At 50.7% G+C, this 18,618-nt stretch overlaps 1 protein-coding gene across 4 annotated transcripts in view; it reads left to right on the top strand.

The window, feature by feature from the left end:
- Nucleotides 1-18,618, top strand: part of RAVER2 (ribonucleoprotein, PTB binding 2) — a 418,859-nt gene that overhangs the window by 369,185 nt on the left and 31,056 nt on the right. For all 4 annotated transcript variants that reach the window (XM_085602376.1, XM_085602379.1, XM_085602377.1 and 1 more), the window contains exons 13-14: nt 5,189-5,224; nt 5,299-5,442. In XM_085602376.1, coding sequence (XP_085458502.1) covers nt 5,189-5,224; nt 5,299-5,442 — 180 coding nt within the window. The remainder of the gene's footprint in view (nt 1-5,188; nt 5,225-5,298; nt 5,443-18,618) is intronic.

Raw genomic sequence — 18,618 nt, 5'->3', positions numbered from 1 at the left:
CTGGCCGTTTCCCATTGGGACACGCTGTGCTTGCTCACGTCAGCTGCCCCGGGGTATTGCGACATAAAATGCTCAAGCTGGAGCCCGCTGGAGGATAAAAAGCACCTAAGAACACAGGAAAAGGAGTGGAGCTTTCTCGGGCAGAAACGCTACCCAGAAGAGAAGGGTCACTAAAAGAGAACTGGAAAGGGTGCGCCCAAACACGGGCAAGGAACGAAATAGCATATTCTATGTAGCAGATGTGTGCGTACCGTACTGTCTACATGCCCAGCTCTAGTTTAAACAGGATTGGGAAGCAGATCACGGCTCTGTATAACTAGGAAGCAGGGAACCTGCTAGGAAAAGAAACAAGCGGAAGTGATCGCGTTTGCGATCAAACATCAAAGCGGCAAAAGTGAAAGTAATCGAGCAGAGCATCAAAGGGCTGGGTGAGAAGGGAGGGGGAAATGCAATGAGCAGAAGAGCAGCTGTGCACGTGCATGTGATCGTGCACTCAAGGTTTAGGCCAGCCAAAAGACTGTGGGCAGCACTTTGAAAATCCCACATATAAAATGTCTCTTCGAGCCTTTGGCTCGCGAGACCTAAAAAGTGCATCAGTAGTCTGGCAAAAAGTGTGGGGGGCGTTGCTGCAACAGAAACCCACTTTCCTACACTAACAACCCTCCCCTTGGTAAGGTAAAGTTTATTATATATAGGAAGATTTCTGGGCTTTGGCAGCAGACCCCATACCTTAGAGCCTAGATGGTAGGTTTACATCATAGGAACAGCATAGCTCTTCTCCAAGGAAAGGTCTCTCTCCAAGTGTGTGTGAACAACATGCATCCCCGTAATATCAAAGCACGAGTATCCAGCAGTGCAGCTGTGTTTAGCATGATTTGTCTACGTGCTAGGGACTGACCAGAACAGAATAACAAGGGGCATGTTTATCGACCTTGCACATCGTGTTCAGACTAAACTTCAGGAATAAGCAGAGAACGCAGAAAGCAGACAGTTCTCATGTGAAAGTCACAAACCGAGTCTTGCAAAATAAAGTCATGTAGTAACGTACGCAAAAACAGCATCATGACAGCAGAGCTCATGCTAACTTAGCAATGTCGAGAATGACCCCAACGGCCATATAACACACTGTTATCAATACATGGGAACTAAGATGGTGGCCTGTTTGGAGTCTGATCGAACATGGCAACATCTTTTTTGAGTATGTGATCTGTTTTTACTTTATGATCTGATTCAAGTGTATGTAGAAATTGAAAAATATTGGCTTATATGTTGTATGTATCTCCTGTAGCCCTGAAGAAGTCCTGTGTGGACCAAACGAGTCGGCTACTGGGTTTTATCTCTCATTCATTGATGTATCTTTCATGAGAAGAAAATTAATAAAGGACAACTTAAGAAAAACAATTTCGCCATCTACATTGTTTGTTTGCTGCATACTAATGCACAGTGAAACTTTACTATCTGAACAGTCGGGTCCACATGGATGGGCACTTTGGCCATTCGGTCCTACAGGATTTTCTCTTTTAAAATTAGCTCACAGACCGGATGGTATAGCTTGGGTGTCTATTCAAAAGGTATGAAATCTGCATCTAGAAGTCTCTATCAAATTAACAAGTTACTTACCTTTGGTAACGCCTTATCTGGTAAAGACTATATCTGGCTGCAGATTCCTTACGAATCATCCATCCTGCCTGCTCTGCAAACAGATTTTTAGGGACCGGGATGACTCCTTTCAAGGCCCTTGTTTTGACACACCAGTGGTCCGTGTCCTTCATGGCTCTGCTTCTGGTGTGGAAAGTCGTGAAAAATAACTGATGTCAGTGCGCCTGGGTGGCGCCTGTATAGATACCTCAACATCACTTCCAGCACGGACAACGATGATCGCTGAACCAGTCGACTCCACCTACTGGCACACAAGACTACTTCGCACGAAAAATCTTCTGGATCCAGTCTTTCACCTGGGGAAATTCAAAAGGTAAATAATCTGCGGCTAGATATAGTCTATACCAGATAAGGCATTACCAATGGTAAATAACTTGTTCTTTCAAATCCAAACATTAGTAGATGGGCTATGCACAACTTGTGACTCCACAACATTGATATTCTGCAAAATACTTGCAGTATGTTTTCTTCTGTTTTGTTCTTCAGTCATCTTCCGTAAATATCTGTGCTCATTGCCTCTGCCAATACGACTTCAGTCTTGTGTTTTTAGGCATGTGTACTTCAAACCTATGAACAGGGTATCTGTATGAACCCCTTATGTATTCTGTAGGCAATGGTTCCTGATGCATCTCTCTAGGAGCAATGCATAGTTCTGCCAATGCGATTTAAGAAAGGGCAAAGATGGCTTTATCTTCAATCAATTATTTCTAGTTCAATGTGTTACCCCGTGGGCGAGTACCACATGATTGCTCTAAACCAGGGGTACTCATAGTACGGGCCGCCAGCGGCCCGGCAAGCTTTTCTTGGCCGCACGCGGACCTTGCAGACATCGTACTGGTGTTTTTTTTATTTATTTTTTAACAGTGTCAGCAAACAGACTCTGCTCTGTGGGGGCCCGGGGATTCAATCGATAGTCCGAGTGGAGCTGCTGGGGCGCTAAGAGGTGAAATGCAACAAAGCCTCGTTATCATGCAGATGGTCTCTTAAAGACCTGTGAAGTACTCGGGTGGGGCTGTGTGTGTGCCCTGGAAGGGAAGCTGCCTCAGCTGCCACACAAGCAAGGGAAGAGGGGGTGGGGGGGGGGGGGGAGAGGTGACAAAGAATGACAAGAGAACAGCAGGGTGTAAGAGTCGGGTAATGGGACAGAGGGTGGCAGTAGGGAGAGACAGAAACAGACATAGATAGAGACTAACAGGGACAGACAGACAGATAGGCAGAGACAGGGTCAGACAGACAGGCAAAGAGACAGACGGAGAGGGAGACGGAGAGGGAGACGGAGAGGGAGACGGAGAGGGAGGGCGACAGAGAGGGAGGGAGACGGGGAGAGGGAGGGAGACGGGGAGAGGGAGGGAGACGGGGAGAGGGAGGGAGACGGGGAGATGGAGGGAGACGGGGAGATGGAGGGAGACGGGGAGATGGAGGGAGACGGGTAGATGGAGGGAGACGGGGAGATGGAGGGAGACGGGGAGATGGAGGGAGACGGGGAGAGAGAGGGAGACGGGGAGAGAGAGGGAGACAGAGAGAGAGAGGGAGACAGAGAGAGAGAGGGAGACAGAGAGAGAGGGAGACGGAGAGAGAGAGAGAGACGGAGAGAGAGAGGGAGACGGGGAGATGGAGGGAGACGGGGAGAGGGAGACGGGGAGAGGGAGGGAGACGGGGAGAGGGAGGGAGACGGGGAGATGGAGGGAGACGGGGAGAGAGAGGGAGACGGGGAGAGAGAGGGAGACAGAGAGAGAGAGGGAGACAGAGAGAGAGAGGGAGACAGAGAGAGAGAGGGAGACAGAGAGAGAGGGAGACAGAGAGAGAGGGAGACAGAGAGAGAGGGAGACGGAGAGAGAGAGGGAGACGGAGAGAGAGAGGGAGGGAGACGGGGAGAGGGAGGGAGACGGGGAGAGGGAGGGAGACGGGGAGAGGGAGGGAGACGGGGAGAGGGAGGGAGACGGGGAGATGGAGGGAGACGGGGAGATGGAGGGAGACGGGGAGAGGGAGGGAGACGGGGAGAGGGAGGGAGACGGGGAGAGGGAGGGAGACGGGGAGAGGGAGGGAGACGGGGAGAGGGAGGGAGACGGGGAGAGGGAGGGAGACGGGGAGAGGGAGGGAGACGGGGAGAGGGAGGGAGACGGGGAGAGGGAGGGAGACGGGGAGAGGGAGGGAGACGGGGAGAGGGAGGGAGACGGGGAGAGAGGGAGGGAGACGGGGAGAGAGGGAGGGAGACGGGGAGAGAGGGAGGGAGACGGAGAGAGGGAGGGAGACGGAGAGAGGGAGGGAGAAGGGGAGAGGGAGGGAGATTGAGAGGGAGAGAGGGTGAGGGAGGGAGACGGGGAGAGGGAGGGAGACGGGGAGAGGGAGGGAGACGGGGAGAGGGAGGGAGACGGAGAGAGGGAGGGAGAAGGGGAGAGGGAGGGAGACGGGGAGAGGGAGGGAGACGGGGAGAGGGAGGGAGACGGAGAGAGGGAGGGAGACGGAGAGAGGGAGGGAGACGGGGAGAGGGAGGGAGACGGAGAGAGGGAGGGAGAAGGGGAGAGGGAGGGAGATTGAGAGGGAGAGAGGGTGAGGGAGGGAGACGGAGAAAGGGAGAGAGAGAGAGGGGGAGAGGGGGAGAGGGAGAGGGAGAGAGAGAGACGGAGGGAGGGAGACAGAGGGAGAGAGAGAGGGAGGGAGACAGAGGGGGAGACAGAGAGGGAGAGACAGAAGGAGACGGAGAGGGAGGGAGAGAGACAGAGAGGGAGGGAGAGAGACAGAGAGGGATGGAGATGGACAGAGAGAGGGAGGGAGACAGAGTAGGGAGAGGGAGGGAGGGAGACGGAGGACGGAGGGAGACGGAGAGAGAGGGAGAGGGAGACAGAGAGAGGGAGACAGAGAGAGGGAGACAGAGAGAGGGAGACAGAGAGAGGGAGACAGAGAGAGGGAGACAGAGAGAGGGAGACAGAGAGGGGGAGACAGAGAGGGGGAGACAGAGAGGGGGAGACGGAGAGGGGGAGACGGAGAGAGATGGAGAGGGAGAGAGACGGATAGAAGGAGAGAGGGAGGGAGACGGAGGACAGAGGAGGGAGGGAGACAGAGGAGGGAGGGAGGGAGGGAGATAGAGAGAGGTAGAGAGAGAGAAATATGTGTATGCCGGGTCCGGTGGCTCAGTGGACGAAGGCGTCCGCTGCAGGGACCTGTGTTCCACCTCATGGTCACAGGTTTTTTTTTTTGCTCTAGCCCCGCCCCCTCCCCCAATGACCCCACCCCCAAGGTGCGGCCCTCGGCCACAAACCACACTGTAAATTTGGCCCCTAAGAGAAAGTTTGTGAGTACCCCTGCTCTAAAGTGTACTGTGCTTTGATGAACAGTTTTAGAAAGTAGTTTGTGGTCCCACACTAGGTGGCTGGGCACTCAGCCTAGACCGTAGATTGAGTCACCATAAAGGTACTTTTATTCTATTGTTTCCATGTCTCCAATGAGCTGACTGAATAAAACGTGTGGGTATGTATGCGTGGAGGAGATGTATATTGCTTTTCCTTACCTATTATATTTTTTTTTTCAGCCTTTGCCACCAGGAATCGATGAATATTATAATCAAGTAAGCTTAAAAATGATATTACATTGACTATCTTTTGTTACTACAGCATCTTAAACATCACTTTCTATATTTAGGTACCTACCACTGCAGGTTATGGAGATTACAATACTTACGTTCAAGTAATGCCTTCATATTACACTGGTAGTCAAGAAACCTACCAGCCACAGGCCATTTTACAGTCCAGCTTGCAATCAGCGTCACATAACCCACTGCTAATGGTAAAGTATATATTTGAAGTATAATCCATAATTCTCTCAAATTAACATCAGTGGTATGAACTGTCCCTTCATTTGTTGCAAGCACACAGTTATTTTGTTCTTCTTAAACAATCAAATTGATCATTGCTTTCATGTGCTGTTTTTAAGTGTAAACTTACAAAATATTGTATAATTTATATGATCTAGCAAAACAATATAGTATTCAAAATGAAAGTGTACCCACTATAGCCAGATTTTATATTACTGTATATCACTCAAGTCAAAAATTTCAAGAGTAATACAAAAGTATCAAACAATCAAATAAGAGAAACAGAACAAAATAACTCAGAGAAACATAGTTCACCTGTTCAACACAAGAATCAAATGATGGGGAAAAACATATAAATTGCTCCCTATAAAGAATATAAAAGTTCCCATCTGTCTTGAAGGAAAGCTTCAGTTCTATCAAGTATTCCGAGGTGAGGATTATACTTTCTCTTTCCTCTGTATTCAACTTAGCAGCCATAAGTAGTAAATTATTCAAGAACCACAACTTTCAGGACTACAATCTGTGACCCACACTCCATTTCTAGTACTTAACACTCCAGAAAAAAACTGCTTCCTGTTTTTTTGCGAGATGCAACTGTTGTCCAAATCTTAGTGGACTCTCTTCCTTTTTCTGGCCGTACTCTGATAAAATAGACTTAGCGCCTGCAAATCTGCCCCGTAAACATCGCATAACACACCCCATCAAAAGTTCTAGCTTCCCAATTTGCAGTAAAACATTCGCTCAGTCTCCATGTGTGAGAAAGTGCCATCTTTCTTGCATGGTATGCCCCCACTTTTTGCTGATTTGCTGAATGTACTTTGACTGAGTGTACCCTGGACTCCTGCCAATCAGGTGCCCAGTGCCTATGTTTTTTCCCTAAAACAAACCAAACCCAAATTGGCAAACCCTGGCCACATGTCAGCCCCTGGTAAATGGTACCCTAGGTACCCAGGGCCTTGTGACTAGGGAAGGCCTCTAAGGGCTGCAGCACTCCTTGTGCCATCCTTAGAGGCCCTGTACCCTTACACACATACACTGCCTTTGCAGGCTGAGTGTTTGGGTGCAAGACAAAAGCAAAGTCGACATGACACACATCCCTGTGTGCCATGCCCATCACCTACACTGCCATGGCATACATCAGCCACCCCTCTAGCTGGGTGCCTTATGCCAATGGTGTGGGCACAGGAGCAGGAGCCCTGTGCCCCTACAGTGCCCAGGTCCATTCCTGAGCACTGTAAGTGCAGTGCTGCCATTTAAGAGTACATGGTGCTGAGAGCTCGTCAAACACGAGCTCCACAGCACCATAATGGCAACACTAAAGACTGAAAAGTTTGGTATCAAACTTCTCAGCACATTAAACCCACACTGATGGCATCTTAGAGGTGCCCCCTTAAACCTAACCTACAATCCACGTCTGCTCTTAGGCTGCCACCCAGCAGACATGTTGCTGGACCCCTGGGTAGGAGAGCCCCTGCTCTCCTGGGCCTGCAACAATGCACATCCTGGGCGAGGTGCTAAATCTCCTCCTCCAGGATGGGCAGGGGGAAGCTTCAAAAGTATGCCGCCTCTGTGAGCTTCCCCAGGCCACTGCAACCCCCCACTCTGGCGGGAAGCTTTGGCCGGAAACCCCAAATAAGGACAGGGGATGTGCCAACCTGCCAACCCCACCCCTCAGGTGGGGGAGGCGAGGTGAAGCACATCTCCGGGCTCTCGCCATCTTGAAGATGGGGAGCCCTACCCTATCAGGACTAGGCTACTGCCCCCCTCCCAAAGGAGAGAGGCAGGATAGGGGGTGTACCCACCCCAGGACAGGGACCCATTGGTCCCTGCCCTTCACCTACCTGTAACGCCCCTAAATCTAGTATTTAGGCGTACCCTGAACCTTCCTTCCCCAGATTCCAGATTAAAAACTACAAAGAAGAGCAAGAAGAAAGAAGACCTGCCCTGCAGCTGCTAAAAAGAGGAAGACACCAACTGCTTTGGCCCCAGCCCTACCGGCCTGTCGACCCTCGAACTTGCTCCTGCTCCAACCCGGCATCTCTTGTGGCCAGCAACCTCACCAACCCCGGAGGACCTGGCTACCTTTTGGCTCTAAGCTCCTGGGACTCCCATGACCCCGAGGACGACCCCACGGCGACTGTGACCCCGAGTCCGGCACCCAAGGACCTCCCTCGACACTCCTGAAGAAGCCTGCAGCCTCCGAACAAGGTGCCCCCCCTACCGCGATCAACAGAGGGTAAGATTTCCCGACACCAAAAGGCACCCCTGCACGCGGCGCCCTGCTGCCCCCTGTGCCCAATCCCGGGGTACCTACCTAACCTCCAACTACCCAACTTACCTGAAGAGTCCTCGTCCCCGAGCTTGCAGCCTTTTTCTAAACCGGAGATTTCCCATTGAAATCAATTGAGCGCCCGAAGGCTCAAAAGCACTCTGCACCCAGCCGCCCGAGTGGCCCTGGCAGTGAAAACTCTACACCTACCTACTTCCCCACTTGCCCTGAGTAAGTGACCAGGAGCCCAGCTCCCACAGCCGCGTGGCTTGCCAGTCAGCAGCCACCAACCAAGGCCCCCCTAGACCTCATAGGATAACATTGGGCCTAACTCTCTCTGCACCCGGCCGCCCTAGAGTCGCTGAGGGTGAACCAACTGTACCTACCTGACCCTGGGGGACCCCTGAGTCTATGCCCAGAACCTCAACTCAGCCAGTCGAGTACTTACCCTTAAACCGCTAACTCTATTTTCCTCATAGGGTAACATTGACTGGCTTTTTCCTGAAATTTCTTCTAAGTGTGGACTTTTCAAATCTTAAAATATTCACCAAAAATCAGCCGAGAAACGAAAACGAAATTACTCACCTGCTCTTAGGTGAGCTCCCAGTGCTGGATTTTGGTGCCCAGCACTTACAACTGTACTTACCCTTAACCCAATTTTCTTCCATAGGAAACCATTGACTGTTTTTCTGTGAAATTTCTTCTAAGTGTCGATTTCTGCAATCTTTAAATATTCTTCAAAAATCGTATAATATCTGAAAACGTAATTACTTACCTGTTTTGGATAAAGGTCCCAGTACTGAGTCTAGGCACCCAGTACTGGATTACAAAAGTAACGAGAACATCCTGTACCTGCAACTTGAATTTTCTTCCATAGAGAATCATTGAATGTTTTCTTTGAAATATTTTCTAAGTGTCAACTTTTAAAATAGCTAAATATTGTTTAAAAATCATTACAGTAATTAAGTCGACTTTCATCACTTGATTCTAAGTACTGACCCAGGACTGAATCTAGGATCCAGTCCTGGAATTCCAAAAGTAATCTAAAAAGTAATCTGTTGAACATAACTTGAATTCTCCATTGAGCTCAATGCATTGTTGTGTTTAAAATAGTTGCCTATTGCAACCACTTGTAACTGTTTACAAAAGTCAATTGCATATTGCAAAAGTATTTATATGAAACATCTCATTCTGAGAAAGTATATTTTAAATCCAAGTGTTGGTTCTAAAATAAAGCAAGCATATATTTTTTTATATATAAACCATTGGCCTAGAGTTCAGTTATTGAGTGTGTGAGACCATTTGCTGACTGAGTGTGTACAACAAGTGCTTTACACTGTCCTCTGATACTGCCTTACTGCTCGACCAAGCTACCACTTTAGAGAGTAAGGTTATTTCTGTAGTAGGGGATCTCTGTGTATAGTCATAATCTATGAATAGTCCCTTCCATGTGCTGGGACCCCGGAGCAATCAAAATATCTCTTAAGCTGTCCTGCATTTGCAAACCTGCAAAGACACTTAAGAGACAGACAAAATAATACAGCCTAATAACAATATGGCTGCACTGGCCAGCACTTCATCTGAAGTGAACACAAAAGCCAAAATAAAGTTTAAATGTCATTTTTATTCACATCTGACATGTTCCTTTATTGTATCACACTCCCTTCACCAAAATCCCTTTAAACAATAGAGAGGAAGGGGTGGACAGACAAGCCCTATAGGCTGTCATTATGTGTCTGCTAAAAGGATACCGTGCCTTTAAGGAACTCTCCAGAGACCCCCGGTATCCCAGGATGCACAGCCAAAGCAAGTTACTTTCAGTTCTTTTTTCCGGCTCCTGCTAACAGGACCCGGGAGCATTGAGCTCTACCCTTTTGGGTGGATGTTTTGGACTAAAATTGTTTTTTTGAAGATAAAAGTTTGTTCATTCGACGTCTAGAGCCTTTCTCTGCTGCATCCTGTAGTTTGGTGCAGTTTGACCCACTCTATTTTACTTAACATGGTTTTATTTGATAAATGCCCTGAGTGTGGGAGGAAAATGGCCAAGACGGACCCACATGATGTCTGTATTCTCTGCTTATCATCTTCACATGTCCCTGCTACATGTGACATCTGCAAGACCTTCTCCAAAAGGACCCTGAGGGACAGAGAGAAGATTCGCCTTCAGGGACAGGAGAAGCAGAGAACAGGTGGGACTTCTGGGCATGGAGGATCTCCTTCCCCATCCTCTGCCCATGCTTCAGCCACTGGAGGGACCTCCGGGCAGAAAAAGGAGCAGAAACGACGCCTACCGGCCGGAAGATCCCATTCGACGTAGAGGACGACGACGTCGATGGCGAGAGGTACAGCACCGGTGTGTTCGCCGTCGATCCAGGGCTCTGGATCTCGGCGTCCTCGACGTTCGACGTCGAGAGAGGGGCCGGCGAGACCTAGGACTAGGTCGCCGTCGAAGACTTCACAGTCGACGTCGACACACCATCGACGTCGTACTGTGCCCCGCAGACAGCGCCGCTCGCCGTCGAGGCGAGCCCGCTCGTCTCCTTCGCCGTCGACTCATAGATCGACGTCGACGACATCGACGCAGAGACACCGGCGAAGGCCGTCGAGACGAAGGAGATCGCCGTCGAGGCGAAGGAGATCGCCGTCGAGGCGAAGGAGATCGCCGTCGAGGCGACATCGCTCACCGTCGACGTCGAGAGGCTCGCCGTCGAGACGAAGGCGCTCGACGTCGAGGAAAGACGGGGGTCGCCGTTCGACGTCGAGGGGACGCCGTTTGCGTTCAACGGCGAGGAGAAGCCGTACGAGGTCGACGCACAGTTCGACGTCGAGTACGAGATCACCTGGTAACACTTCTTCAGTGATTACGATATCCAGTCGTGGATCTAGGAAAGGAGGACGCTCTCCCTCGTTCGCTTCAGCCTCTTCACGGGGTAGACCCGCAAAGAAGAGAAGGGTGGACGGAAGTCCGGACAGAGCTAGTCCGGGTTCTCCTGCAAGGGGTGATGGACGGAGAGAGTCTCCAATGGAGCCCCTGCCACTGCCTCTACCGCGGCCGCAACCTCAGCCTCAGCCGCGGCCTCAGAAGCCTCCTACGCCTCCTCCTCCTCCTCCTCCTCCTCCACCTGACCCCCGGCTCCCAGTGGCACCTCCTAAGCAACCTACGCCACCTCCGCTACCACCGCCTCCGGTGCCACAGCTCCCGCCTTCTCCTCGGCTACCAGTGGCTCCTAAGACCCCACGCAGACTGAGATCACGCTCTAGATCTCGCCGGAGGACACGGAGCAGACACAGATCGTCCACTCACACAAGGCATGGACGACGGGGGTATAGATCTCGATCCAGAGGCACGAGGTATAAGGACTCTTCTGGCACTGGACGGCTTTCCCCCACGTTGTCGGAAACACCGCCTACTAGAATCTCGCCAGTGGATGATATTGCCACTGGAGGGACCTCCGGGCAGAAAAAGGAGCAGAAACGACGCCTACCGGCCGGAAGATCCCGTTCGACGTCGAGGACGACGACGTCGACGGCGAGAGGTACAGCACCGGTGTGTTCGCCACCGATCCAGGGCTCTGGATCTCGGCGTCCTCGACGTCGAGAGAGGGGCCGGCGAGACCTAGGACTAGGTCGCCGTCGAAGACTTCACAGTCGACGTCGACACACCATCGACGTCGTACTGCGCCCTGCAGACAGCGCCGCTCGCCGTCGAGGCGAGCCCTCTCGTCTCCTTCGCCGTCGACTCCTAGATCGACGTCGACGACATCGACGCAGAGACACCGGCGAAGGCCGTCGAGACGAAGGAGATCGCCGTTGAGGCGAAGGAGATCGCCGTCGAGGCGACATCGCTCACCGTCGACGTCGAGAGGCTCGCCGTCGAGACGAAGGCGCTCGACGTCGAGGAAAGACAGGGGTCGCCGTTCGACGTCGAGGGGACGCCGTTTGCGTTCAACGGCGAGGAGAAGCCGTACGAGGTCGCCGCACAGTTTGACGTCGAGGATGAGATCACCTGGTAACACTTCTTCAGTGATTACGATATCCAGTCGTGGATCTAGGAGAGGAGGACGCTCTCCCTCGTTCGCTTCAGCCTCTTCACGGGGTAGACCCGCAAAGAAGAGAAGGGTGGACGGAAGTCCGGACAGAGCTAGTCCGGGTTCTCCTGCAAGGGGTGATGGACGGAGAGAGTCTCCAATGGACCCCCTGCCACTGCCTCTACCGCGGCCGCAACCTCAGCCTCAGAAGCCTCCTACGCCTCCTCCTCCTCCTCCACCTGACCCCCGGCTCCCAGTGGCGCCTCCTAAGCAACCTACGCCACCTCCGCTACCACCGCCTCCGGTGCCACAGCTCCCGCCTTCTCCTCGGCTACCAGTGGCTCCTAAGACCCCACGCAGACTGAGATCACGCTCTAGATCTCGCCGGATGTCACGGAGCAGACACAGATCGTCCACTCACACAAGGCATGGACGACGGAGGTATAGATCTCGATCCAGAGGCACGAGGTATACGGACTCTTCTGGCACTAGACAGCTTTCCCCCACGTTGTCGGAAACACCACCTACTAGAATCTCGCCAGTGGATGATATTGCCACTTTCCAAGATGTACTGATGAGAGGGGCAGCAAAATTGGGAATCTCAGTGACAGTAACAGTTCCCCCTACCTCTGTGATATTCGAGACATTACACAAGGCGCATCTATCACGCCCCCTCCTCCCTTTGGTTCCAGGTCTGGAGGAACCAGCAATGGAGGTCTTCTTGACACCAGCCGTGGTGAAGTCTGCTCCCTCAAGATTGCAGGAGAAGTACAGGGCCCCTGATTCGGACCCGGCATTCCTCAGGGTGGACCCTCCCCCGGACTCTGTCATTGTGGTTGCGGCTAGGAAACAACATTCCACGTCGCCCTCTTCAACAGCTCCTCCGGATAAGGAGAGTCGCAAGATGGACTCCTTGGGGAGGAGGATGTGCTCTACATCGGCCACGACTATGAAGGCTGCTAGCGCCTCCGCTCTGCTGGGTCGCTATGACCGATCATTATGGGACTCCCTGCAACAGCTTGCTGACTCCCTGCCTAGGGATAAACTGGGAAGACTTCCAGGAGGTGTTGAATGAGGGCATGATGGTCTCCAACCAGATCATCAGTGCAGCGGGGGATGTGTCATTGCTGGCGGCCCATGGGTACTGTCATGGAGTACACATGAGAAGACATTCCTGGCTGAGACTTACCTCTCTAAAGCCTGAAGCGCAGCAAAAGATTGCTAACTTACCTTTCTCTGGCACGACGTTGTTCGGGTCTCATGCGGATGACGAAATGGCCCGCATGAAGGCCGAATCAGAAACCCTGAAGGCCGTGGGGTTGGAAAAACCCAAGGAACAGAAGAGATCATTCCGTTCCTATGGCAGGCGTTATTCTAAACAACGCGGCCAAGGGCGTCAGTCTGGTCAACAACAACACCAGCAACAACAACAGTTCCCGAGGCAGTCCTTTCAAAAGCGCCAAAGGGGCAGAGGACAGCAGAAATCCTCGTTGGGGAACAAAGGCCCGGCCGGGTCGAAGCCCTGAAAGGTCACTTCCCCCTCATCCGTTACCCGCTCCGGTGGGGGGAAGTATTCAATACTACCTGGCAGAGTGGAGAACAATAACTCAGGACAAGTGGGTGCTGAATATTGTTTGCAATGGGTACAGTCTTTGTTTCACCAGCCCGCCTCCACAGATCCCACCAGTGCGCTCTCCCTACATGGTGCGAGAGCTCCAGTGGGAGGCGGACATTCTGTTAAAGAAGAAGGCGATAGAGACTGTTCCTTTGAGGCAAAAAGGAAAAGGTCTTTACTCAAGGTTCTTTCTCGTCAGAAAAAAAGGACAAGAATGAGTTCAGGCCTATTCTAGATCTGCGTCAAGCAAACAAGTGGATCCGCAGAGAAAAGTTCCGTACGTTGTCCCTGCATCAGATTTACCCTCAGTTGCATCGAGGAGACTGGCTGTGCGCCATAGATCTGCAGGACGCTTACTTTCATGTGCCGATCGCACAAAAGCATCGCAAGTTCCTGAGGTTTCTGATAGGCAACAACCATTACCAGTATACAGTACTCCCGTTTGGTCTGAAGTCTGCACCAAGGACGTTCTCCAAGTGCATGGCAGTGGTGGCAGCACACTTGCGGAAGAACAAAGTGTTTGTGTATCCATACCTGGACGATTGGCTGATCAAAGCTTCCACGTACCAGGAAGCCCAGTGTCATTTCAACAGGACAGCTGCCTTGCTTCATCGCCTGGGACTGCACATCAACATGACGAAGTCAGTGCCGATCCCTGTGCAGTGTCTCCAGTACTTGGGGGCCTCAGTCAATACTTTGAACGCAAGCGAGTGTCCTTCGGAGGAGAGACGCTTATCTATCCGTCGGAAGGCCCTGCACCTCCTCTCAGCCCACTCTCCTGCAGTGAGGACGGTGTCCTCTTTACTGGGGTCGATGGCTTCATGCATCTTTCTCACCCCCAATGCACGTCTGCATATGAGGCCTCTGCAGGAATGTCTGGAGGATCAATGGGACCAGAGGCGGGGGCGTTGGGAGGACAAGATTCATCTGTCCCAACACGCTCTACAGTCTCTGAAATGGTGGTGCTCCTCAGAGAATGTCTGCAAGGGGACTCCCTTTCACAAGGATATTCCGGTCCAGACCATAGTGACCGATGCGTCTCTCCAGGGCTGGGGAGCGCATTCGGGCCCTCTTCAGATTCAGGGGATATGGTCACAGACGGAGATGACTTACCACATCAACTTTTTGGAACTCAGAGCGGTACACTTGGCCCTGAAGGCGTTCCATCCCTCCTTCAAGACGAACTCCCTGCTAGTTCAGACGAACAATACTACTACCATGTATTACCTCAACAAGCAGGGGGGCTCCCGTTCACGCACGCTGTCTCGGGAGGCACAGACGATCTGGAATTGGCTGGTGGCCAGGAACCTAACGATCACGGCAACCCATCTGCCGGGAGTGCAGAATGCCCAAGCCGATGCGCTCAGCAGGCTCGTTCAAGAAAATCACGAGTGGGTGCTAAGAGACGTCTTCGCAGAGTGGGGCACTCCGGATATCGATCTGTTCGCTACGGCAGAAAACAGCAAATGCCGCGACTTCGCGTCCAGGTACTACCAACCAGGGACGCTGGGGAATGCACTATGGATCAGCTGGTCGAACAGCTTTCTCTACGCCTTTCCACCCATTCCCCTGATTCCGGCGGTGCTGATCAAGCTGTCGCAATCCAGAGCCAGGATGATCCTGATTGCTCCGGAGTGGCCGAGGCAATGGTGGTTCACTGACCTTCTTCACCGGTCTGTTCTACCACACCGGCGCCTGCCGTGTCGGCCGGACCTTCTCAGGAAATTCGGAGGACAGATGGTTCACCCCAATCTCTCGTCCTTGAGTTTGGCAGCATGGCTCCTGAGCTAGTACAGTATGGACACTTGAACCTACCTCAGGACTGTATGGAGATCTTGAAAGAGGCGAAGAGACCGTCTACGAGGACTTCTTACGCCTATAAGTGGAAGAGATTCTGCTTATGGTGAACGGCAAAGGACATTGACCCTACATCCTGTAAAGAAGATGTTATTCTGCCTTATCTGCTGCAGTTAGCTCAATCAGGGCTTAACTTTCAGTCTATTAAAGTTCATCTCGCAGCTTTGACTGCGTATAGAAAGGGCCCGTCCCAAACCTCATTTTTTCAAATCCCTGTGAATAAAGATTTTTTGGAGGGTTTGCGTAAGGTGTTTCCCCCTGTTAGACGACCTTCTCCACCATGGGAATTGAACGTGGTGTTGTCCAGATTAATGAGGGAGCCTTTTGAGCCTATTCATAAGGCCTCTTTGCAGCATTTGTCCTGGAAGGCTGCCTTCCTTGTGGCCATTACATCGGCCAGGAGAGTAAGTGAGATTCAGGCTCTGTGTTGTCAAGAGCCGTATACTGTGTTCCATGCTTGTAAAGTGGTAATGCGTACTCATCCTAAGTTTTTACCTAAAGTGATATCTGATTTCCATGTAAATCAAATGATAACTTTGCCTACATTTTTTCAGCATCCCTCCTCTCCGGCGGAGAGGTCTCTGCATTCACTAGATGTGCGTAGAGTGTTGAAATTCTATCTAGATAAGACAAAAGACATCCGCAGGTCTGATCAACTGTTTGTAAATTATGGTTCGGTGAGAACTGGTCTAGCTACCTCGAAACAGTCCATCTCCAGATGGATTGTGTCCTGTATTCAGCTCTGTTATCAGAAAGCTAATAAGACATTAGGGGGTAAGCCTACAGCGCATTCGACTAGGGGCAAAGCAGCGACTACAGCTTTGCTTAGGAATGTTCCAATCGTTGACATTTGTAAGGCTTCCACCTGGAAGTCGGTCCATACGTTTACAAAGCATTACTGCCTGGACTCTGATGCTAGGGCAGATGCGCAGGTTGGACAGGCTTCGCTGAGGAATTTGTTTGCACAGTAATTTGTTGGTGTTCGGTTTTTACTCCACCGCTGTTTCTTGGTTGGGATGGGCTTGCCATTCTATTCATAGATTATGACTATACACAGAGATCCCCTACTACAGAAGGAGTAGTTTCTTATCTATAACTCCAGTTCTGTAGTAGGGGTATCTCTGTTATAGTCATAAGCGACCCTCCATCCTCCCCGGTGGAGTAAACTGACAGTATCAGGCCTGTTGTTATACACCTTCAAAAAGCTGAAAGTAACTTGCTTTGGCTGTGCATCCTGGGATACCGGGGGTCTCTGGAGAGTTCCTTAAAGGCATGGTATCCTTTTAGCAGACACATAATGACAGCCTATAGGGCTTGTCTGTCCACTCCTTCCTCTCTATTGTTTAAAGGGATTTTGGTGAAGGGAGTGTGATACAATAAAGGAACATGTCAGATGTGAATAAAAATGACATTTAAACTTTATTTTGGCTTTTGTGTTCACTTCAGATGAAGTGCTGGCCAGTGCAGCCATATTGTTATTAGGCTGTATTATTTTGTCTGTCTCTTAAGTGTCTTTGCAGGTTTGCAAATGCAGGACAGCTTAAGAGATATTTTGATTGCTCCGGGGTCCCCGCACATGGGCGGGACTATTCATAGATTATGACTATAACAGAGATACCCCTACTACAGAACTGGAGTTACAGGTAAGAAACTACTCCATCTAACTTTAACCTCTGTCAAACCCTGGGGGACTGTGGACTCTGTACACCCTGTACCTATTAAGGAACAGTATATACAGAGCCACTTTCTCACACCATCCAACAGGTAAAATTGTATACTCAGTCAGGACTGAAGACGAGGATTATGCATGTTCAGTTTACTCAACCCTAGTGAAGCTACCGCCCTGTAACTGACTTGAAGACCAATCCGCCACACTCATGTCTTCTAATCTGCCTCCTGGTAAGAAGGTGTTAGATGCTATAGCTTCCTTGGAATAGTCTGCTCCCAAAATATCCACCACAGGCTCTTGCGACGTCCAATGTACCCATTGTGCAATATTTAGGCATAATGCCCCCCATACCCACCCACAGGTTTTTTTTTTAGGGCAGTTAAAAATTGATGTACCATGGAGATGGAGAGGGCTGTAAACTAATCAGTCATCCACTCCTACATCCTGATACTGCTCATGACGGAGTACCTGGAGAGGTGGGGTACAACATTAATCACGTATTGGATTTTGTCATCTTGGTAATTTAAAACCTCACCCCATTTCTGCTTGAGTAATCCAGTGCTAGGGCTTTCAGCGCCCTAAGACAGAACTCCAAGCAGCACAGTATGGCTAACTTAGCTCACAACACTTTCCTGGAAAGATACTCTTCGTTCGGCCTAGAGTGAAAAACTCTCAAGACAATATTAACATCACATATCTGGATTGTCCAGGAAAAGGTAAGGGGATTCCTCTGACCAGCTTGAACTCATAGGATGCTTCTCTTTTAGTAAGTCATTTACCACAGAATGGTTGATCTGAGCATATTAATTGTTCGGTAAGCTAATCAGTCAGCTCTGATAGGAATTTCAAGATGTGGACAACTTCTCCCACACAGGATTTAATCTCATTCCATGGACGACCACCTAGTCAGGCCAATCGGTGTCTTTTATTTGTACTCTTGAACCATGCTCCCCAGATTAACATAGCAGCTTGGTGTGAAAAACTGGGACCTTCCAGCAGCTCCTGTAATGCACCATATCATGATCTCTAAGGCACCATCCATCACCAGTTGGGGATGGGAGACTTTGCGCATCTGCCAGCTTTGCCTGAACATGATGGACAAGGCTCGGAGAAGCCCTAGACCTCTCTAACATAGCTGAAAACCATACTTGTAATCTCCAAATCAGTAGCACCTGAACTACTTGGTCACTTGCTTCTGAGTCTGGACAGCCACTCTGGCAATCGCGAAAGGGTTTGTCCCCTACCGTCTGGTCCTGCTGAAAGGCATCCAGCATCTGTGACCTGCTGCTCTGGCCTCTAGTTGTATTATTGTGGAAACCTGAGAGTCAGCCGAGAGGCCAATATCTCTCTCTCTCTCTCAAATGGACCTTATCTTTCCATTAGCGATTAGAAACCTCAAAGGTCCAATCTCCAGTTGCTGCTGTCCTTGAGATGTCTGAAGTTCCAGTTTACCACTTTGTTGTGACCGCCCAGTAGGTGTTCTGCTATCAGTGAAATGTTCCAATCCATGCAGAATTATCACCAAACTCTGGGATAACTCTGGTGGTATCCTAGATCTGGTATCTAGTATCCCTTAAGAGGTTATGTAACAAACCACCAGAATGTTGCCCATCATGAGGAGCCCACAACAGGACCCTTTGTCCTTTGTCATGCACTTGACTGCGAAGGAGCCCAGCAGCAACTCCAGACAGTTGATATGAAGGTTCAGTT

This window comes from Triturus cristatus, chromosome 4_2, assembly GCF_964204655.1.
Source record: "Triturus cristatus chromosome 4_2, aTriCri1.1, whole genome shotgun sequence".
Classification (NCBI taxonomy): Eukaryota; Metazoa; Chordata; class Amphibia; order Caudata; family Salamandridae; genus Triturus; species Triturus cristatus.
Note: the sequence above shows the minus strand (reverse complement) of the source record. Positions and strands in the feature narration are given on the sequence as shown.